General features: G+C 42.4%; 1 protein-coding gene across 3 annotated transcripts in view; it reads right to left on the bottom strand.

Annotated features, from left to right (window-relative positions):
• TFB1M (transcription factor B1, mitochondrial) overlaps positions 1-23,620 on the bottom strand; it is a 57,884-nt gene that overhangs the window by 26,195 nt on the left and 8,069 nt on the right. For 2 of the 3 annotated variants that reach the window (XM_074990347.1, XM_074990348.1), the window contains exons 3-6: positions 21,209-21,360; positions 14,771-14,879; positions 12,076-12,227; positions 3,383-3,502 (exon numbers count right to left, since the gene is read on the bottom strand). In XM_074990347.1, the coding sequence (XP_074846448.1) occupies positions 3,383-3,502; positions 12,076-12,227; positions 14,771-14,879; positions 21,209-21,360 (533 nt within the window). Of the gene's footprint in view, positions 1-3,382; positions 3,503-12,075; positions 12,228-14,770; positions 14,880-16,610; positions 16,685-21,208; positions 21,361-23,620 lie in introns of those variants that run through there. The other variant, XM_074990349.1, reaches the window with a different exon arrangement.

Genomic DNA, 23,620 nt, shown 5'->3' with positions numbered 1-23,620 from the left:
ATAATCATAGGTTTCAGAGAGGCACATCAGGAAAAAAGCATTACCCACATGAACAAACATGGATCACTACACTAATGGTGCCCACCCAATAAGTATTTTTTCTTTCAGGAAACAATTCTACTAGATAATTTTCAAATACATAACACAGGGCCATGAGCACTGGAGATAAGCACTGAGGTACTTTGGGTCTGGAAATAAATCACATGGATTTTTCTACTCTGTCTTTCAATTTCTGCAATCTGGAATTTATTAACTATCAGTTTGAAAGTAACTCATCACACTACCATGCTGCTGCTCTGGATCCATCCCCAGCTAGTCTACCAACAGAGCAAAAAGAATTACACAGCACTCCCCAGCATGGTCAATTTTCTCTCCAATCTTTTCCATCCATGAGTGAAATAAATTCTGTTAAGTGCACTGACCAGGAAAAAACACAAACCTAGCTGCCGGTGCTCTACTATTCAGCTCGATGGCACTGGAATCTCTCAAGTGGCCAAACGTGCACAACTTACAGGAACCACTGATGTTGGTACATCATCTTGGTATCCTTTCTCTTCTGCTATATATATATATATACATATATAGCAGTATAAACAAAGTAGTGCCCTTCTCATTAAAATAGTGTTACAAATATATTTAAACAAAGTGACCTAGGACCAACATTTTGGCATGTACAGATAAAACTCCATCATTTGGCAATGACAGATGTGTCTTGTTTGAGGCACCTTCAAAAATTCTTCAGCATTACAGGACAGTTTTTGATACACCAATTTACTGCTATGGAAAAAAACGGAGATTGCAGGTGTAACTTGTGACCAACTCTAGCTCACTGAGCAGCTTTAAAATACTTTGGAACTCCAACTGAATAGCCCTGTAGCAGCTGATCTAGGAGTTAATCAGACTGATTTATATACTCTTTTGCTAATGCTCTGTTACGGCTAAACATCCCCCTTATATCTGGAAACTGCTTTCCTAATATTACTCTCTCTCTCTCTCTCTCTAAGGCTGTCTCTACACTGATCCCTAGTGCCAACAGTGTGATGCAAATAAGCAGTCTCGAAAATGCAAAATGGGGCTCATTTGCATATCTGTGCATGTAATGTGCACATTCATTAGGCTAATTTGCATATTCATGGAAGAAATGAAGCCATGTAGATGTGGTTCTGCTGACAAATGGGTTTTTTGCCAGCAGAACCATATCTACACTGCTTGATTCCTGCTGTGGATATGCAAATTAGCCTCAAATGACCCATCATTTTGCATTTTCGAGGCTGCTTATTTGCATTAAACTGTCAGCACTAGGACTCAGTGTAGACACAGCCTAAATGTTTACTTATATTCCAAATCAAATATTTCACACTCTCTCACTGGCTGTTAATCAGCTTAAACAAGAAATATTTTCATCTTATGTTCTATCATTAAAGACTATACATTTTATTAACAATTCCCACAAAGATGTTTATTGGAAGACAAAACTTTAGAATCAGCGTGCTGTCCCAGGTCACCATTAATAACTCTAGTCCCAATCGGTATAAACCACATATAATGTATTTTGATTTAAGGATCTTCCTCAGAGAAGAAGTATGCACGTTAGTAATGCAAAAGAAATTGTACTCAAAACTGTACCATTCTAACCATGGAGGCACTGGTCTGATCTTACAGATTAAAGACTATTTAAAGGAGACAAAATTAATCAAAAGAAAGAAAATATAGATACACGGGGCTCCATTCACTGAAAGACAGAGGTATGTACGTTAAGTGCCTTATGTCCAACATTTAAGCAACTTTGTCTTTCACAAAGCCACCACTGAGATGCCACCTTACAGTGTAGGTGCCTAAATTTCATGAGTGCCTAAGCTATTACCACTAGGCATGTGCAAAGCTGCAAAACCTACTGAGGCACCAGGTCTTATCAGTCTAGTCCAGGGGTGAGCAAACTTTTCATCCCAGGCCCCACTTTTCATCCCAGCAATTAGCAGACCCCCCTGCCCAGCTGCCTAATCTAATCCAAACTGGTGGAAATTTTGATTATGTTCATGCGGGGGTGGGAAACACTTTTGGCACGTGTAGGAAAATCTATAGAATATAAAAACTATTAACTTGATATATAAATGTGAATACACATACATAAAAACGGTAACATATTTCAACATTTTGAAGGAGAGGAATGAGCCTGAGACCTGCAGATCGTGCTGGGCTCCCCTCTATGAAATGTCATGCCCCCCACCTTGCTCACCACCATCTAGATATTTCTTTGCCTATCTCATCTGCACAGTCCAACCCAGTAGTTAGCATCACAACTAACCTTACAGAGCAAAAAGCTTCTCAACATTTCCCACAGTTTATTTTAGTCAGGTCCCCACACAGCTTGCTAGCTTCGGTATATCCATTTGTTAGGCAACTAACTCTCTTCATGTAATTCATGGGAAGCTTAAGTGACTGATCAGGCTCCTGAATTCCACTGGGGAGCAGGGTGCCTAGGAGTTAGGTGTTACAATGCTTAAGTTTACTTTTTGAGCCTAGCCCCAACTTTCTTATATTGTATTAAAAAGTTAAATCTTGTATCATACTGCAATCCCAGTTTATGGCCCAATCCTACAATAAAGTCAATGAAAATGTTACCACTATCTTCGACAAAAGCAGTTATGTTCTTTTTTATGCTCCATCTGACAAGCCCAGCAGATCCAGCTAGTCCAGTATTCCCTACTGGAAGCTCCAAAGCAAGGTACAAGAATCATCAAAATATACAACCATGGAATAACTTCCATCCACAGCAAAAGATCTTCCTTGAATCTCTCTGTTAGTGGCTGGTTTATTCTATGAAACACGAGCATACACACCCCTTCTTTAAAAAATATCTATTGTCACTGCAAATGTTATCTATATAGATGCTTAACCTAATTTAAGTCCTAATAAGTTTGGCCTCAATGATATTTGGTGCCAATTCTTCCCACAGGTTAATTGTATGTGATGTAAAATATATTTCCTTTTATCAATTTTAAATTCACGTTTCAATTTCACTGGACACCTCCCCATGTTCTGTTATTTAACTTCTTTATATCATCTCCCCTGTAAACAGTCACAAGTCTCTCCAGCCTTTCAAGCTCTACTCATATGGAAGAACTTCATGCTTTCTATTATTTTATCACTCATCTTTGAGTGCCTACTATATTTCTACACTGTCTTTTCAAAGATCAGGTTCACACTGTGTTGGCCTTGGTTCTCAAAGTGCTGTGTGCCTTCAACTCCCACTCATCCCAATGGTTTTAAGCATCTCTCAGAATCAGTCCTTTCTGTACAAGTTGTTGTTATGATAAAGAATTAGATAAAACTGTAGCAGGTTATCTTCTGCGAGCAAAGTCAATGCACAAAGATGACTCACCTCTGGCTTTGGAACAAAGGCTTGACCGGGAATTGTGAAACAGGTTTGAACAGTGCAGAGGTATTGAGACATGATGGACAATCTGCTGCGTTGCTTGCTTCCTGTGCTGGCTGTGAGCCTCTGTGGGATAATCAGAGTGTCACTTATAAGTTAATGAATCCAGACTGACCAAGTGGAAAGTATATTAAAGCTCTATAAACTCGCAGCTTAATCTAAGGTAAGAATATTTAAAACCAAGAGTTACAAATTAATGTGTAGAGGCATCGGCTTAAAAGTAAATACAAAGATCAAAATTAGTGTCCAAACCATCTAATGTTTTTCTAATGTGCCTATCATTGTATCTGAATTACACACAATTTATTGCCCCAAACCTATAATTTAATCTGTGCAGGTAGTTCCCTGTACTTCTGTGGGGCTTCACTGATACAAATAGGTTCTGTAAGCCAGCTGAACCAGTCTGATTGCAGAACCTACGCTAAAGATAGCATTGGATGACAATGGTCTCAAAGACTCCCCTGTTCTCAATGTCCATGTTTGAGTGCTTATTCTTCTTGGACTTTCTTCCTTCTTGCAAGATCAATCAAATAAGATTCTCACAAACTCAACAAAAGGATGCACATAAAAGTATTCTTCCCTGTAAATCTATCTGAACCTATTACAAAGATAAGGCTGATTTTTTTCCTCCCCTCAACAACTGGATGACATTTTAAAAATATTGTTAAAATAATTTCATAAAAATGAGGCAACATATCTTTAATTGTTTACTTGAAATTCAGTTCCAAAAATCTCTTCATTTCCACAAGAAGTCCCAAAAAGACTTATAAAGCTACAATTACTAATTTTATAGATGACTACCACAGCAGACATCCATTATTGTAAGTTAAGTATAATGGAGCCAGAAATGGAGCACTCTGATAAGTTTCACAATGAACAGCTAGGCTGAGAAATAACAGAGAGAAGTAGGTGGAAATGTAACCTTTCAGCCGCAAGGCAAGAATGTACAGCTTTACGTGGCACATAAGTTGCACTAAGACATTTTACCAACAGAATCTGTACGGTCACTTTTTTCTTTGGTATTGTCCTTTTTCGTCTTTCAAGCTTCTCTTCATTGCATCTAAAACCCACATATTGGCAATGTCTGATTTTTGTGTCATATAAAAAAAAGAGAAGTTACGCACTTGTGTAGTAACAATGGTTCTTCAAGATGTGTCCCCGTGGCTGCTCCACATTAGGTGCTGGGCTTGCCCCGGCGCCGCAGATCGGAGATTTCCAGCTGTATCTTGTTGGGTCGTGCACGCGCCAAGGTGCGTCGGGCCTTCGCACGCTTTCGGTCACATGCGCAATCCGGTCCACACCAGTTCCTCAATCAACCACCCCGGATGCTCCTGAAAGAAACAAAGCAGAACTCCGAAGTGGGGAGGAATGGGTGGGTAGTAGAGCACCCATGGGGACACATCTCGAAGAACCATTGTTACTACACAAGTGAGTAATTTCTCTTTCTTCTTCGAGTGGTCCCCACGGGTGCTCCACATTAGGTGACTACCCAGCAGTGACCCCAAAAATGGAGGTGGGTACCAGAGTTATGTGCAGCTTGCCCTTGAAAGGACTGGTGTCGATAGACGCGCATCCTCATCCAACACCTGGTGAATCGCATAGTGTCTGGCTAAGGTGTAGTAGGCTGACCATGTTGCCGCTCTGCAGATGTCCTTTAATGCGACTCCTTTGAAGAAGGCTGTCGATGTCGCCATCGTTCTAGTGGAGTAAGCTCTGGGCGGAACTAGCAGAGGGGTCTCACGGAGTTCGTAGCACATTTTTAGGCAGAATACGATGTTATTTGAAATTCTTTTTGATGATAGGCCTTCCCCTTTTCATCTGGGTGCAAGAGACACCAGGAGCCTGTCTTTCTTCCAGAAGGGTTTAGTTCTGTCTATGTAAAAGGCCAGCGCCCTCCTCACATTGAGTGAATGCAGTTGTACTTCCCTACTCAAGGTATGTGGTCTCGGGCAGAATGATGGTAGAACTACTGGCTCATTAAATGTGGAACTCTGAGGTGATCTTTGGAAGAAATGTCGGGTGTAATCATAAAACCTCCTCTTCCTTCGAAAAAGTTGTATAGGGTGGCGTTACCATTATCACTGCCAGCTTGCTCATGCAGCGGGCCAATGTAATCGCAAGAAGAAAAGTTGCTTTTATGGTAAGTAGTCGGAGGGATACAGTGGCCAATGGTTCGAAGGGTGGTCTAGACAATGTGTCGAGGACCAGGTCTAAGCTCCATGAAGGCGATAACTGTTTCCGCGGGGGAGGGGGGGGTATAGATTTGCAAGCCCCTTTAGAAACCATGTGGTAATGGGATGGGCAAATACAGTTGACCCATCTTTCGTATGTCAGAATGCTGACATAGCTGCAAGATGGACCTTTAATGATGATAAAGTGAGTCCGCCTTGTTTCAGTTCCAGTAAGTACTCTAGAATTGTGGGAATGGAGACGTCCAGAGGAGTCAATTGCTTGGACAAACACAAGGATATAAAACGTTTCCATTTGTGTGCGTAAGCCTTCCTGGTGGAGGCCCATCGACTGCATTCCAGGACCTCTTTTACTCCTTCGGAGCATGTTCTCTCTAAGGCCCTGAGCCATGGATGAGCCATGCTTTGAGGCAGAGCATTCGAGGATGAGGGTGTGTTATGGACCCCTGACTCTGCATGAAAAGGTCCGGTACTCTCAGGAGGGGGAGTGGTGGGCAGCATGACACGAGTAGCAGCAGACGAAACCAGTGCTGTCGATCCCATGTTGGGGCTATGAGTATTAGGCGTGCCTTCCCCCTCCTCACTTTTTCTAGGACCTTGTGAATGAGCCTTGTGGGAGGGAAGGCATACAGCAATGGGCCCTTCCATGAGAGCATAAATGCGTCCCCCAAGGAGCCTTGCCCAACGCCTGCTCTGGAGCAGTACTGCGGGCATTTCTTGTTGGTGTAGGTGGCAAACAAGTCGACCTGTGGAAACCCCCACCTGTCGAATATATTGTGGAGTAGATCGGAGCGGATCTGCCAATCATGTGTGAGAGCAAAATGCCTGCTTAGATGATCTGCTCTCACGTTGTGGATGCCAGGCAGGTATGAGGCTTTCAGCGTTGTGTTGTTTGCGATGCACCAATTCCACAGTCAGACCACCTCTGCACATAATGCACGAGACCTGGCTCTGCCTTGGCAATTGATATAGAACATTGTGGAGGTGTTGTAGGTATTGACTCCAACTATCTTGTCATGCAGATATTTGCGGAAGCGTCTGCATGCATTGAACGCTGCTCTGAGTTCCAATACACTTATGTGCATCACCATCTCTGCTGGAGACCATCGCCCCTGTGTCACTTTGTTGCCCATGTGTGCCCCCCATCCTATGTGGGACACATCTGTTGGGAGAAAAACCACGATTTGTGGTTGGTGGAAGGGCATCCCTGATAGTAAGTTCTTGGAGTCTGCCCACCATGGCAGAGACTTTCACACCTTCATCGTGGGCGATACCTTTTTGTGAGTGGTATGAATCATTGGCCTGTACACTGTCGCCAACCAGTGCCAAAGGCCTTGAATATGTAGTGTGGCATTCTGCACCATGAACGTGGTGGTGGCCCCGTGTCCCAGTAGCTGTAAGCAAGTTAGGACTGGCATTGTGGGGCTGTACGTAAGCACCTGCACTAAGGATTTGATGGCGCAAAAACATGCATCGGACAAATATACTCTCGATGTAGTAGAGTCTAGGCATGCCCCTATAAATTCTATCTTTTGTGTGGGCTCCGTCGTCGATTTTTGAAAACTGATGACTAGCCCCAGTGAGAGGAAGGTCCTTGTTGTGATGTCTATCATGAGCAGGACATCTGCTCGTGAGACGCCCTTTAGAAAGCAGTCATCCAGATACAGAAAAATGAATACGTCCTGCCGATGCAGGTAAGCTGACACGACCTCAAGCATCTTGGTAAAGACTCTGGGCACTGAAGAGAGTCCAAACGGAAGGACCCTGTACTGGAAGTGCTCCGTGCACACTTTGAAGCGAAGAAAGCGAAGAAAGCACCTGTGTGCCAGATGGATTGTTATATGGAAATACGCATCTTGCGGGTCAAGGGCTGCGAACCAATCCCCGTCGTCCAGTGCCATGGAGGCAACTGTAGTCATCTTGAAGTGCTGTTTGCGCAAATATTGATTGAGAGCCCGTAGGTCCAGGATTGGCCTCCAGTCTCCTGTTTTTTTCGCCGTGAGAAAGTATCGGGAGTAGAAACCTTTCCATTGGAATTCGTCCGGGACTCTCTCCACCGCCCCTATGAATACGAGGTGGCCGGCTGTTCTGGCATACCCATCTCAGGAGGAGAGCTGGGAGAAAGTGGCATCCTGAGAATGTCTGGGGATGGGCTATGGTGCCGGGTCTTAAATCTTGCCTTGCGCGGCCCATGTGGCTGTGTGGTCGGTGCCACCATGTAGCCAGACAAAAGTCTCCCCCTTACAAGCCAGCTTGCTCGCTGCCCCCCCCCACTGAGGTGCCTCACAAGCACACAGGGCACGGAAACAGCTGCTGACAGCACAGTCTTTGATGTCTCTCACTGAGGCCCAGATGTGCTAGCTCATCATGACCCTGAGAAACAGAAAGTACAGATAAAAGGCTAACAGGCCAAACTGTCAACAAGAGAGGGGGGGACCTCAGGAAATCACCCCAGCTGGCATTGATGGATTTGATGACCACACAGCCATCCCAGAAGAGGAAATCTCCACCCCTGTAAAAGAATGTCCTGTACTCCCAAATTGCTTATCTCCTGTCTTACAAGTGCAAATTAAGTAAGAATTGCCCTTGTAAAAACTGGCGTCACAAAAGACAGACCAGTACGATCTGTCACCATAGATAAGAAAGAGAATACATAACCTAAGGGGGTATAAAGGTGGGCCCAGCAGAACTCTAACTCTGAGTGCATCTCCAACAACTACCTGCTGGTCGGGTCAGGTGATTGCCTCCCGAGGTCCGCAACTGGGGACGCCCAACCTCGTATTCATCTTTCCGCGGAATTGAGTGACTGATCCGGCTTGGCTACGCTGGTATCGAGAGACGCAAAGAGGGTAAGAGATACCCATGCTAAGGTCTCCTTTTTGGTGCGCACAGTTAAAGAATTAGAGCTCTGTAACTAGATGTTGTTGTATTAAGATATCATTGTGTTAGATGGTAACAGATATCTTTGTATTGGATTGTAACGTAACCTGTTAACACCTGTACTTTGCTAGCATATAAGAAGTAGACAATAGCCTTTTGTAACCGCACGCTTATAACTGTAGCTTAAATAAACCTGTAACTAGTTAAGATCTGAGCCTGACTGCTGTTACTCTTTGTCACTGCAACACAGCCAGCACAGTAAAAGAACTTTAACCGTTTGGTTACCACAGCCTGGCCATAGGTGAGAGTGCTAGGAGCTCCTTGCTCCAGCCGTAAAAACTGGGTTGTTTAGGACCCAGGGGATTCCGTCAGCCTGGCCTGGCTGCCCGCAGCAACAAGCTCCATACCTGGCCACCGGCTAACACACCATCTCCGGTGCCTGGGACCTCGGTGCGGGCATTGGTGCCGTGCCCAGTGCCGCCATGTGCGGTTCCGCAAGCGCAGCTGTCTCCAGCACCGTCGGGGTCTCCGGTTCCAGTGCTCTTGGTGCTGTAGCCTCCAGTGCCTGCCATGTCGGTGCCTGCAGGGTTCTTGGTGCCAACTGTTTACTGGTCAGAGCCCCAGACACTGTTTTATGTTGCGTGGCCTTCTTGCTGCTTTGAATAGCCAGCAGTTCACAGCCCTGTGCCTCACTCGTCCTGCTCACAGATACCACGGGCAAGGATCGAGTGGGGATACCTTCTTTTTCTTATGGAGAGGAGGTCAAAGAGGTTGACGTCCTCTTATGCGGCCCTGAGGGCCCTTCCTTCTGGGGCATCTCCGACGGCTCAGGCTGGAGGGCCTTGTCCATCAGGATCATTTTAAGGCTCATCTCCCTGTCCTTTCTTGCTCTGGCCATTAGTTTAGAGCAGTGCAGACATTTCTGGAGGACATGGGCCTCTCCCAAGCAACAAATGTATTTGCTGTGGCCATCGGAGGCAGGCATAGCTTCGTGGCACGATTCACATTTCTTAAACCCCAGTGAAGACATCTCTTCTTAAGGTACTTAACTACTTTGAAAGTTAAACAGGGCACTTAACAGCTACTAATAGCTAGCAAAACAGATAAGGTTCACAGTCTCTGAGATAGTGGACTGTCCCAAGTGGTCGCCTCTTCCTTCTTTCCCTCTTTTTTTTTTTTTTTTAAACTATATATAGGAAAAAACTTTAACAGTCTTATAGAACGAGAAAAACTAATAACTATATTATAAACGAGTTTATCTGCCTTAGGCGTTGGAGCCGAAGCAGATTCCGTCTGCAGCCGTTGGCGGTTGAGAGGAGCTGGCGTGGACCGGATCATGCACATGACTGAAAACACACGACAGACCGACACGCATCGGCGCATGTGCGACCCGACGAGATACAGCTGGAAATATCCAATCTGCGGCACTGGGGCGAGCCCGACACCTAATGTGGAGCACCCATGGGGACCACTTGAAGAAGAACAGTAATAAGTATTTCTGGTCATGCTTTTCATTTCTTCCAAAATCAAGAAATTCTACGTACTAGTATCTTTCAGTTAATAATCTAAATGCGTAGGTACCTCTGTGAAACTGGTTAATGGTTTTTATTCCCAGTTTTCTACTAGTGCATTTTAAGTATTTATAAGATACCTATATCCTGGATACCTAAAAGGACCATTTTTATAAATAGCTGAACAGACACAGAAATAAAACAACTTGCTTAAGGCCTAAATAGAGAATGGAGGATTCAGGAATAAAATCTAGAAATTCTGACTCCCAGTTTCCTGGATGACCATAAGATAACCTTTTTTTTACATTTTTAAACTGAAGATGGTGTATTTCTCAAAAAAAAAGCATATCAGCTCATAAATTATGGAAATGTGAGCCATTAACACTGAAAGGCTTTGATCTTCTCTTTTTAAAATATTCACTGCAATCTTGGAAATTAAAATAAAGTATAAAGAAAACAAGATCCTACAGCATAAATACTAAAACCAACACTGACTCATTCCATGACCTTAAGCACATCAGTACACTTTACAACGTTCAGTCTTTTCAGCTTTCTAAATACAAGGAACTTAATGGGTATGCTATTTTACATGTCATTTGAGCTATGTTGGGTAAAGAAACACTATAATCTACGTGTCATGAAGGGGAAAAAAAAACTAGAGGCACATACAGCTGATTATAGCTCTATAAAGTACAGAATGCATTTATGTTTTCAACTCTTTGTATTTCTTTCTTGTTGCTATCACAGCATTCCATATCTTTCCACTTTATACCTTAAAACCTTGTCCATCAGCCATTTTTTATGTTTGGGCTAATAGCCCTTATGTTATGAAGTATTTGGGGAAGTTCTGGATCTTTTCTGCCAGAAGTCACAATGGACTCAGAACTGAAACAGGCAGCTGATTTACTTCATATTCACAATACACAAAATACTTGCCTACAGCCATCTAGTGAAACTACTTAAGTACCTATCTTGAATCTTGTTCTCTCAAACATTTAAAAGTCCTTGCAGGCGAAACTTAGTTTTAACTGGTTTTCTATTTGGAGAAGCTGTTTTAAAAGCTTCAGAGCAACATGTATTATGCGCTTAGGTAACAAACAAAACAGTGAAGAGGTTGAGAAAATGGCAACCTGATTTTCTGATAATGAAATAAGCCAAGAAAAACGTTTGAGGGCACCGCCAAGTAAGTTAGCTGATTACCAGTTGACCCAGCAACATCTGACAGAGTCTATGGAGAGCAGGCAGATCAATTTCACTTTCATCCTTGCTCATTTTTCAGATGAAATGTAACCCATCAAAAATTGCCCAAAGAGTTCTTAGAATTGGAAACTGATTTGGTGCACTTGCTTCTATTCTTATCAGTCAAGCTGTGGTGAACAGACTGGCAACAGTCCCAATCAGATTTCTGGCATCAAGACTATAGTCAGGAAAGCAAAGAGCAGTATTTATGGGCTCTACTGACAAGAAATATCCTGTTTCAAGTGTTTAATCATTAGTGGGAATCAGTGATACTACATGTTTCAAATCCAAAATCCTTCTGGAAACAAAGGAGGTTTAAAATAAAGCAAGTTAAAAAAGTATTTCCAGTGTAATTCAGACTTAAGGATTTAGAAAAACAATATGAGGAAGTGCTAACTCAAAATGTCACAATCAACTGTTGAAGAAAAGAAATAGTTAAAGACAGGAAAGAAGTAAGCTGTGGATGCTGTGAATGAAGCAGCCTTCAGAGAACACCAAGACACTGAAATATCTCAGTGTGTAAGAGATGTGTTTCACACAAACATTTTAAACATACAGTACTGCAATGAAAAGAAATAGTGATTTTGAAAATTAGAATTGAACTCTTTAATTTGTAGCTAAGTGCACATAAACTTAGGCACCGTGCCAGTCCTCCTGCCTTAAATTACAATTTGAGAGAAGATGGACTAGTAGGAAACTTTAAAACATCCTGCCTATCAGCAAAATCTCAGAGGCTTTTCTCAAACAACACAAAAGTAATTAGGTACAGAAATAACTTGTCCAACTGTAAGCTTTTTAATAAGTCAATAACAAAGCTTACCTCTGCTACTTCCTTCTGAAAAGTCAAAGTCATCTGAGTTCTGCCATAAATGAAAGGTCCATCTTTATTGGAAACATTTTCAAGCCACCTGATGATCAGAGGAGTTGAAACATTAAACGGCAGATTTCCAATAATATGTATGTTTGGCGGATCTATAAAAATTTAAAAAGAATTCCCTTGTAAAAATAGTTAGGTAAGTGAGGTAGGGTAAAGGCTTCTGGTTTTGTGAAACGATGATCATTTCTATGAATAGATAGGGCTGAATAGTTTGGAAGGCTTCTGCCTCAGCAGAAGAGGGATTAATCTCCTTGGGGAAAGGCTGGCTAGAATAGTCATGATGGAAAATAAACTACTCAAGAAAGGGGAAAAAGCAAAGAAGGAAGATAAGAGCACTTAGAACAAAACCAAGATGTTGAGAATAAAAATTAATCAAGAAACCAACGGAAGTAAATGGGAGGTGGGGGGGCAAAGACCATGAATCACCTATACACTAATATTTAGCAGTCTTGCTGGGTTTTTCTGCAGGTAGCACCTTTTAAAATAAAGAGCAAAGCTTATTCTGCCTCTCCTTTCTGCTCATATTTTAAACGTTGAGCAAATCAAGCATTATGAAGGCGAGTGACCCACAAGCAAATATGCCAGGCATCAGGCACGCACGCTGGACACCAGAAACACTGCCAGTCATGACAGACATCTTTTAAAACTGGTACAGGCTGAAACTCCTAAATCCAGCACTGTCTGGTCTGGCAACATCCCTCATCCTTGACTGGACCAGAGAGACAGGCAACAGGCTGAAGCCCACACATCCTCTGGGGGCTTGGGTAGGGAAGCTGCAGTGGAGCCCATGCCGCCCCCCCGCTCCGCTCCCGCAGCCCCTGTGGGAGGGCAGGTGCATAGGGTTGAGGCTAGCGCTAGCATCTGCTGGCAGCACCACAGGACTGTGGCTGGAACTGGAGCCATCTTTCCTCGGCAAAGCCAGAGCCGGCTTTCTCCCGGGGAGCCATGACTGGGACCGGAGCTAGCTTTCCGCCACAGAGCTGAAGCTGATTTTCCTCTGCAGCCCCATCAGCAGATGCCCAGGGCTAGAGCTGCATCCCCATCCCCAGAGCTGTCCTGAGCCAGCTTCTCCCGGCAGCCCAAGAGCTGAAGATAGGATAGCAGGCCAGTGGTGGGAGCTTAGAGGCTATGGCAGGGAACCTTCCCTTGTCCACCAAATTCTCTTGTCTGCATCCAGGGCCTGTATCACTTCTTTGCTTTGGCTGTGTCCATACTGATAATTTAATATTAACTTACTGTAATAATACACTACTCTGAGTTTTACTCTCATAAAAATAGTTACCAATGCAACCATCAACACCATTGAAAGCCTGCCTGTTATGAACCAACCTGATGATGAAACAACAGTACAGGAGCTTAGGCTTGTCCTACATGGCCTCTCTAACACATACCATTAGAGATCATAAAATACAGAAATCCTATTGTATTGGAACATCTCCACAAGTTGCTCTGCCTGTGCTGGAAAGAAGGTGAAGTATTACAAAAATGAGAGATGCCAACATCACCACTCATTACAAAAACAAGGACGACAGAAGCAATTGTAACAACTATCATGGTGTTTCTTAGTATTATAGGAAACAACGTGCCTATCTTTGACTACAAAGCAGGTTTTGAAAAAGAAGCCTGTAAACTTATCTGTAAATTAATCTAGTGGTTTTTGAAGAAAAGATTAAATCTAGTCATAACCTCCATCCCCTCAAGATTTGGTAAAAAGCCTTAATTAGATGTTATACTTTCCAAGTATACAAGACTGAAGGGACAAGACTGAAGGGTCAACAAGAAAAACAATCTTTCAATAACTTCAAGTACTATGAATGTCTCCAAGTTTCAAAGAGGATTCTACGAGAATCTTCAGTGTGGTTCCAATGAAGTTTAATAAAAAGCGATTTATCATGCAAAAGCAGGATGATGGGTAAAAATAAGAATACACACATTATTTTACTTATTTTTTTCAGAAACTGTTTTTTCACACTGACAACACTCGATAGCTAGTACTTGCAAAGGTCCCAAAATTTTTAATTGGATTGAATGTCATACAAATTCAGCTTCACTGCTTTCGGGCTTGCCTACCATTAAAAGGCTGCAAGATCAGCTGCACCAACTTATTGATTCAATGAAGGTGCTACCTATGCCAACAGGAGGACTTCTCCCATTGGTGTATGCACTCCAGCTCCCCAAAAGAAGTAATTATGTAAGGGGAGAAGCTCTACCATTGACACAGTGATGTCTACAATAGGAGTTAGGTTGGTGTAACTGCATTACTCAGGGTGTAAATTTTCCCTAAATAATGTCATTATACTGAATAAGTTCCTAGAGTAAACCTGTCTCAGGGAAGTCACGTGACAGGTGATTATAGTTTGCTATTGTTTTCTTTTGGAGTAAAGAAGGCTGGCTTCTCTAATCTTACCTTTCTGGAGAAATCTTTCTGAAGGATTAACCATTAACAGCTGAAACATAAACTAGGGTGAAGCTAGTCAACTGCTATTAACCAAAACACATCAAAACCCTTTTATGTAGAAGTAGTAAGAGAAAATGGAAATCACGACAAACAGTACACTCCAAGTACCTTATCAAACAAAATAATTTTCATAAAAACAGTTTGGAGGAAACAAGAAATACACTGAATGCAGATACTAACCATCTTCCCACTTCTTTTGAAGGTGCTTTGGAAAAGCTCTCTCCATCTTATATGTCAAAATGTCCCCGTGAACAATGTGCACTTTTCCTGGAGCTGCTTCAGACAACATCTATTTGTTGAGAAGCAAACAGAATTAGTTTATTTAGAGCCAATAAAATCTGGTAAAACTTTTAAAAAATATTGAGCCCCATAGTCATCCTTGGCTTCAATGCAGTTACACAGTACATGAATCTAGCCCTATATTAGTAAAATAGAATAATTTTAGTTTCTCTCTGGGAATTTTACAAGTAAATAAAAGATTAACAGAATGCACATTTCAATGCAACCTCCCCACCCCCCTCACACCCGCGCCACACAAATACAAGATACAGGTCTCACACCTTCTATTCACTACAGGTTGAATCTCTCTAGTCTAGCATGCTTGGGACCTGACTGGTGCTGAACAAGAAAAATTGCTGGACCACAGAAATCAGTATTGTCGAGCAGCATTACCAACATGCCCACTGCTTTCTGGGTGCACAGAAGATATTTAGCAGTAAATTACAGCTAAATAAACCGCACGGAACACCGAGAACCAGGACTGGTGGTTGCAAACAAACTTTTTGGGACCAGGGGAATCTTAGCCACATCCACGGCAAGTGGTTATCCAGCTAACTAAAATCATGCCAAATTACAGATGTTGTCAGACAAGAGAGTGCCGGCGTAAAGAGGTTCAATCTGTACTTGTGAGAGTAAAAAGTTACAAGAAAAAGGTTTTAGACTTAACACAAATAATTAAATGACACACACACAATTTTCAAGTCTGGGATGAACGCAGATTATTAAAACATATTGTTGAAAATTCTCAAATATTAATGTAACTTATTATTTATGCTTCAAAACATGCAAACTCTAAGGTTTGATCCTACAAAATGATGAGCACTGTGGCCTAATCAAGCTAAGCACATTATTAGTCCCACTTTAGTCAATGAAATTATTCACACACTTAAAATTAAGTCCATGCTTAAGCATTTGTGCAGGATCAGGCTAAAGAATTTAAAGCCTTTCAGGAGCAAGTATTTGTACTCATGAACAGAATTTTGCACTAGAACAAATTTGTAGATAACAGTATGTTTAAGCAAAAATAAATATAGTTTGTAATTTTCAGTGTTGTACTCGTTTTTCAAACTCCTACAGATATCTGTTTCTCACGGCTTATCTAGCAAAACAGTCAGTGCATGGCAAGTCAGGGTGTAAATCTACAGTGCACTAGAGTGCCAGACAATCTTTGTGGACCCTGCTCACTTGCACGAAAAGTCCCTTAGTGTACACTGACATAACTCCAATTTTAAATTGGAGTAAACCAAAATGCCCTAGGAAACCAGAAGTGTGCACTAATAGGTCCACGAACAATTAGCAAGCAGCACACTACACTGTAAATTTACATCTCAGCTTGCCTCACACTAACTGTTCATCTCAACAGCCCTCAGGAACTTGGAGGCTTTTTTTGGTTTTGTTTTCTAAATAATTAGATGTTCCCTCATGGACCATCTATTGCTGCCTGACCTTACACTGATTTACAATGCTGCACGTAAGATATTAGCATACAGGTTGAACCTCTTCCTTGGGACCTGACCAGATCCGAATGAATTTGCCAAACCACAGGAAATCAATATTGTCTAGCAATACCAACACTTCCATTGTTTACTGGGCTCTTAGAAGACATTCAGGTAAATGACAGCTAAGTAACAGCACAGAACACGGAGAGCCAGAACTGGCGACTATATATAAGCTTTATGGGACCATGGGAAACTTGGTCATTACCCGTGATAAGTGGTCATTTGGCGAATTAAAATCATACCAGATTACGGATGTTGCCAGATGAGCGTGTTCTGGACTAGAGAGGTTCAACTTGTACTTGAAATTGTGTGCTCACTGTAGGATCAAACAGGAAAGAAAATACTCTTTGAGAGAGCAAGCCATTATATTTAATCATAAACACCACTGGCATTGAGTGCACAGAGTATGAAAAAGCATGAAATGTGTGAAAGATACATTGACTGAAGTGTTTTTAATCTGACAGTGGCAATGCTTTTCCCCAGTATAAATAGAAGTGCCCCTACTGAATATACGATTTAAGGAGCAAATCAATTTTTATATTTCGAAAGTGTCAGGGGAAGTTTTTAATTTTTTTTTAAAACACATTAGGAAAAATAGGTGGATAACGTAAAAAGCAATTTTGGTTTGTGTGTGTGAAAATTCAAATCTACTTTATAAACAGTTAAATGTTCTGAGTTTAATCAACGGAAAGAAGGGATTTTATTTTTGTTGTAGCTTAGATTTATCACTCATCAACTCAGTTCAGCAACATAATCTGTATATTTAATTTCAATCGTGCTGCTTTGCTCAGGGATTTGGATACGATAAAAAAGTTTTTAAAAAGTTCACCTTTACACTGCTAAATGGAAAATCAACTTTCTGAACCCAAGGGAACTGCTGTTTTGCAGGAATATTCATGTAGATGAGGCCCAAGACACTCACTAATCATGCCTGCCAAACTGACTAGACGTCACCAAATCTACAGGAAGGAATACGCCACAGGAGGATATCCAGTTATGACTAAGATGAAAGGATTCATCTGGTGTACTAAAAGAACGCAGAGAGATAAACTTCTCTTCTCGCTGAAGAACACAAAGTGGTCTGTCCATGAAAAAGGGATCACAGCTCATCTGGCTGAAAAAAGCTGGAGAACAATACTGTAAGACATGAAAGTGACAAGTTAAATAAGTCTTGATTCTAGAATGCAAGTCATGATTTTATATATATATAGTCATTTATTTCCAATTCTTCTATTTGACTTGACAAACCCTTGTATTCTGAGTGAAGCATAGGTCATCTACAAATCTCCACTTCACTCTGGCTTGGGACAAAACTTCTACCTGACTCCAGGAGTACCCAGATTGTTGTCTTTATCTGAGTAGCTCTTCTCCGCTTCGCCTGAGGTCTTCCTCTTTTGTGTTTTCCACATGGGTTCCATTTGAGAGCTTGATGTACTATGCTGGATGATCATTTTCTAAGTGTGTCCTAGTTATACACACTTTCTTCTTTTGATTAGAATGTCAAGTGGTTCTTGTTCTGCTCTGTTCCAAAGCTCTTCTTTTGTGATAAAGTCTTGCCATTTCATGCAAAGGATATACCTCAAGCATCTGTTTATAAATGTCTGTAGCTGTGATTTGAAGACTTTTTAGTACACCAGGTCTCCCAGCATATTCTTCCCTTTGGTGTTGAAGACCCCCAATTTTGTATTCGCAGCTATTATTTGTGAACTCCATATGGGATGAAGAGTTTTGAATGCAGCTATTGCTTTCCCTATTCTGGCATTAATATCCTTGTCTGTTCCTCTGTCTCTGCTCTTAATGCTCCCCAAGTAGGTGAGCTGCTCCACATCATCCAGGTCATCCTCCCCCAATGTGATAGTGTTGTTGTTGGACTGGTTGATCCTCATTGTCTTGGTCTTTCCCTTGATAATGCTCAGTCCAATCACTGAGGCAGTTTTGTCTAGTGTTGCAACCTTTTCTTCCATGCATTTATGTCGGTCTGAACAAAGGGTGACATGGTCAGCAAAATCAACGTCCTCTAGCCTTTTGAGAAGTGTTCACTGCATGCCCTGTTGAAGGCCATCTGATGTCCTGATCATAATCCAGTCCATTGTGATCAAGAACAAGGCAGGTGACAACAGTCACCCTTCTGGCCTATTCTGTGTCATGGTGAGGTGGCTTGTGTGTCTCAATGACCCGAAGAGCTATGCCAACAGGAGCCACAGCTCCTGAAAGGGTCACCCAAATTGGACAAGAAAAAAGGTAGAGATCAGACAAATTTGGACCACCTCTCCCCAGGGTAAAAGGGGTTGGCTTAGGGTTAACAACCCTCTGTGTAAAAAAAACAAAAGTTACAGAAACATCTACAATTCTTCTATCTGCATATGTAACTCATACCAACGTCAATAAGATTTGTATGTGCATATATGATCTAAGGGCAGAATTCTGCTTTTCAGCTCTTTATTGTTTTTCAAATTTGTACTAGACCCCCTACCTCAGTTCTATGACAGAAAAATTATGGGAATGCCTGAAAATAACTTAGTAAAACTGCAGAATGCTGTAAATGTCACTGGTTTCACAAATTTGATGAAAGATCCATCTAAACAACAGCCCTCAGCTGTTATTTTAATATCTTGCTTTTTTTTTTTTTTGCTGTTCAATTCCAAGGCAGCTATTCTAGACTGAAGAGAACATTCAGGGAAAAGCTAGAGAAAAGAGAGAATATAACCTACACCAAAGAGGGATTAATTCTGTAATTTATCATCTTATTTAGAAAATAAAGCTCAAAACCAAATTTAATAATAATGGATACAAGATACCATTTGTTTATTCCCACCCCCTATTACTCAACATGAATAGCTTGTCAAAAAGCAAATGAACTTCTTCTGTGAGTAGGCTGCTATTCAAAAATAGTGACTCACTCAACTAGTCTGATTAATAGAGCTGTACATATGTACAAGACACTTTGTCAGAGGATCCAGAATCAGTGCTTCTACTTGGAGGAATCTGCTTTAACAGTAGATTGTGAAAGCTGAACAAAAATATGATTCGAGCAATTATCTGATAAGACATGTACAAAGAATGAATTACATCATATGCTTTCTTACTTGACTGAAATAATGGTGACTGAAGAGTCTATTATGAAACATAAATTTATTAACTGGTGGATAATGTTTACATTTAATAATCCTAATGGATGCAGTTATAAACCACAGTAACAGGACAATCCTAAGTACAACATTTTTTTTCAAAGACAGCACGGAACTGCACATTTCTCTCATCTGAGAGGAGATAAAGCATTATGAAACCTTGGGGGGGTGAAAAACTAATTTTCACCAAGAAAGATCAGAAGTACACTAAAGCCTCAAAATGCGCAGTTTCAAGCTGCACTTAACTCATATTAACGCAAATTAAGCACAACTCAAAAATCCTGCTCCCACTGGCCCCCGTTCAACGCCCCCCCCACCCCAGTTCAACACCTCCCCACCCCGTCGCTCCAACTCACCACCCCTACCTTGGTTCAAACCTCCCGCGGCCCAGCTCACCAACCCCACATGTGGCTCCGGCTCCAACTTACCACCACTGCGCGTGGCTCTGGCTCAACACCTCTGCGTGGCGCCACTTCAAACCCCACAGCCCTGCTCACCACCTGCGCTCATCTCCGGCTCACCCCCCACCCCCCCATGCAGCTCCCACTCAACCCCCCAGCCCTGGTTCAAACCCCACAGACATGGCTCTGGGTCACACCCCCCACCCATGGCCCAGTTCAAACCCCCGCCCCCCAGCCCCGAATCTAGCTCAACTGCCCACTCCCACACCCCTAAGTCACTCCAGGTTTAGCCCCCACCCCACCTCCCTTCCCACAGCCTCAACACACCACCAGGCTTAACCCTCCCCAACTGTCCCACCAACCCCAGGACTTACCTTTTGAAAGGAGTTCCAGGTGCTCCTGCTGCTTCCTTGGCTGCAGAATGTGTGTTCCACCAGGGAAAAAAGCCCCCCCGCCCCCCCCAACTTACATGAAATTCCAGTTATGTTAGGGTTGTGTTCCCATGCACCCTCACACAACTTGAGCAACTACTGTACAGAAATGTCACTATGCTAATCTGCATCAAATGAATGTTGTTTGAGATGGTTTAAAATTTATTTTAAATTTCAAACCCTTAAAAGGATTTCTATATAAACTATATTAAGATGTATTCTTCCAATTAATAGGTAATACATCCAATCAAATACAGTAAAACAGATTAGTGTACTCTGTCTAGCCAACACAAATTAACTAAACATCTGACCTCAGGGAGAAAAGCAGAGAACACTGCTATATTTCTGATACAGGTTTTTCTTTAGAGCTGGTGATGCTATTTTCATTTGTTGAGATCAAAATAGAAAATATGACTAAAAAATACTTAAACCTATTAAATACTTAAACATGTACAGGTTGAACCTCTCTAATTTGGCACACTTGGGACCTGACTGGTGCCAAACAAGAGAATTTGCCAAACTGTGGGAAGCCAATATTGTTTAGCAGAGTTACCAATACTTCCACTGCTTACTGGGCTCTTGGAAGACATTTAGGGGTAAATGAGAGCTAAACAGCAGCACAGGACACAAAGAGACAGGACTGGTGGCTATAAACAACCTTTACAGGACCACGGCAAATTTGGCCACACACATAAGTGGACATCCAAATAATTAATAAACAAACTTTACAGGACCATGGAAACTTGGCTACAGCCATAAGTGGACATCCAAATACTTAAAATCAGGCTGGATGACAGATGTTGCCGGATGAGAGAGTGCTGGATTAGAGAGGATCAACCTGTATTAATCATACAAAAATAAACTATTTCCCATTTGATACCTTCAATCCTGGAATAAATCGAGTATCTTTTTCAACTAACAGGAGTTGAGCAACATCAGCATTGAGAATGGATCTTGTAATTCCTCCTGGCCCAGGGCCCACCTCACAGACATGGGCATCTTTCAGTTTGCCAGCTTGTCTCACTATTTTATCTGCAAGTCACAAAGCACATACACAGTTTTTATGTTACGAGGAACTGACCTCACCACAATCAGTGTGGTTTGTGTTTCTACAGGAAACAAAATTATCTCAGTACAAACAACATAAACAATGGCACCCTCTAATTAAATGACTGGAGTGCTGTTGTGTATGGAACTTGTCAGACCACACAAAATTCAGTTACATTTCTGGATTACTAGTGAATCTCATTTAATCCCAGAGTCTGCAAAGTCAGGCTATGTCTACGCTATGAAATAAAGTCAAATTTATTGAAGTCGACTTTCTACCACTAGATTTTATAAAAACTATGGCAAGTGTCCACACATGTCCATTGCCTTTGCGAGGTTTGACTGTGTCAGCAAAGCATTGTGGGTACCTACCCAACAGTGCCTGCAGCCCCACTGCATTCTGGGGTTTTGCGCTAGTGTGTTATGGGAAAAAAATGCACCACAACTTCTTGTGGATGTCTGATATCATCCCAGAGTGCATTACCCCACTCCACCCGCTATTTGAAAACAAACAGCCCAAGGAATTTCACACCATTTTTCCAAAGCCTGACCCTGACTCGGGTCTGCACAGAAAGCTCCAGGAAAGGACTTTCTTACCAGACCAGAAAATCAAGACTGGAACCATGGAGATGCCCATAGTGCTACTGGGTGACCCTGCTTATCCTCTGCTCCCTTGGTTCATGAAGGCACCCTGGACTGCAGCAAGGAGCATTTCAATTACAGGATAAGCAAGTGCAGAATGGCAGTGAAATGTGTCTTTGGCCATTTAAAAGCCAGATTCAGGTGCCTTTTGACCAGCTGGGATCTCTGTGAAGCCCACATCCCGGCTGTCGTTTCAGCTTGCTGTATTCTCTAAGATTTGTGAAGCAAAGGGGGAAAATTTCACGCCAGTCTGGAGTGGTAGACACAGATGTTCCAGCCAGTGTTTATGAACAGCTGGACACAAGGGCAATCAGCTATCCACAGATGCAATGCAGAACAGGGATGCTTTGAAAAATAGCTTTATGAATGAGCAGACAGCCACATGAATATGCTGCATTTAGTTATTGTGATACCCATCCCCATAATGATGTGAGCTTGACCTTTATGAAAGCACCCCCAAACTGCACCCCAACCCATGTTAACTAAGAAATGACACTGTGGTTTTCATGAGGGAATTTTTTTTTTATTTAGTGGAAGTGGGGGGTAAGGGGTGGGAAGAAGATAGGGAATCCCGCCATCATGGGTGGGGAATGTGAGCCTTTTGCAGTGTGGAGACGTCACGGGCTGAAGGCTGTCCTTGCCCTCCCCCTAGCATTCAGGCCCATAGCAAAGAGAGGGTTAGGCAACACGGTGAAGAGGCCATAGGACTATGCATTCTGTGGTGAGGGTCTATCTGCAGTTCCAGCATGGACCAGAGGATGTCTGTCTGTTCTCTGACAGCCGACAGGAGCTCTGCCGAGTCCTGCATCTTTTGCTGGAACATGCTCTGCTGCTATGCGGTGTACACTTTCCATCTACAGCAGCTTGCTCCTTTTGGATCAATTGCAGCTGCTGCAGGACAAGGTCCTGTTTTGTTCTTCTCCTACAGCGTATCACAGCGACCCTGTCACTCCAACTTGCACTACCTGTTGAAGACAGCCAAGGTCAAAATTTAGATACAATTTTTAAATGTGACACAACACAGAGAACCACTAAGGGATAGCTCAGTGATTTGAGCATTGGCCTGCTAAACCCAGAGTTGTGAGTTCAATCCTCAAAGGGGGCCATTTAGGGATCTGGGGTAAACAGATTAAAAAAAAAAAAAAAAAGTCAGCCAGGGATGGTGACAGGTCATGCTATGAGGGCAGGGGACTGGGCTCAATGACCTTTCAAGGCTCTTTACAGCTCTATGAGATGGGTATATTTCCACTGAATGAATGGGTGTCAGTTCAACAATCACTGCAACTTTTGTTTTACAAGACCACTTTTGACTTAAGACTCAATGAATCCACCTCTGCAGAACAGAAGCTAAAATTTATCCAGACCATTTCACTGTGAACATGGTAATATCCTGGTGGCTAAGGGTGGGGAGGGAGTTGGAAAGACACAAGCTGGCAGCCTCGTGGCTGGGAGTGGGGGCAAACCTGCTGGCTACATGGCAGGTTGTGGGGGTGGGGGAACTCCTGGGGATTATAAAGCCAGAGGGGGTTAAAAAAAGAAAAAAATAATCCTAAATCTTATGCAGGGAAAAAGCCTTTTAAAGCAGGGAAATCCCACACTGTAC

This window comes from Carettochelys insculpta, chromosome 3 (assembly GCF_033958435.1).
Source record: "Carettochelys insculpta isolate YL-2023 chromosome 3, ASM3395843v1, whole genome shotgun sequence".
Taxonomy (NCBI): domain Eukaryota; kingdom Metazoa; phylum Chordata; order Testudines; family Carettochelyidae; genus Carettochelys; species Carettochelys insculpta.
Note: the sequence above shows the minus strand (reverse complement) of the source record. Positions and strands in the feature narration are given on the sequence as shown.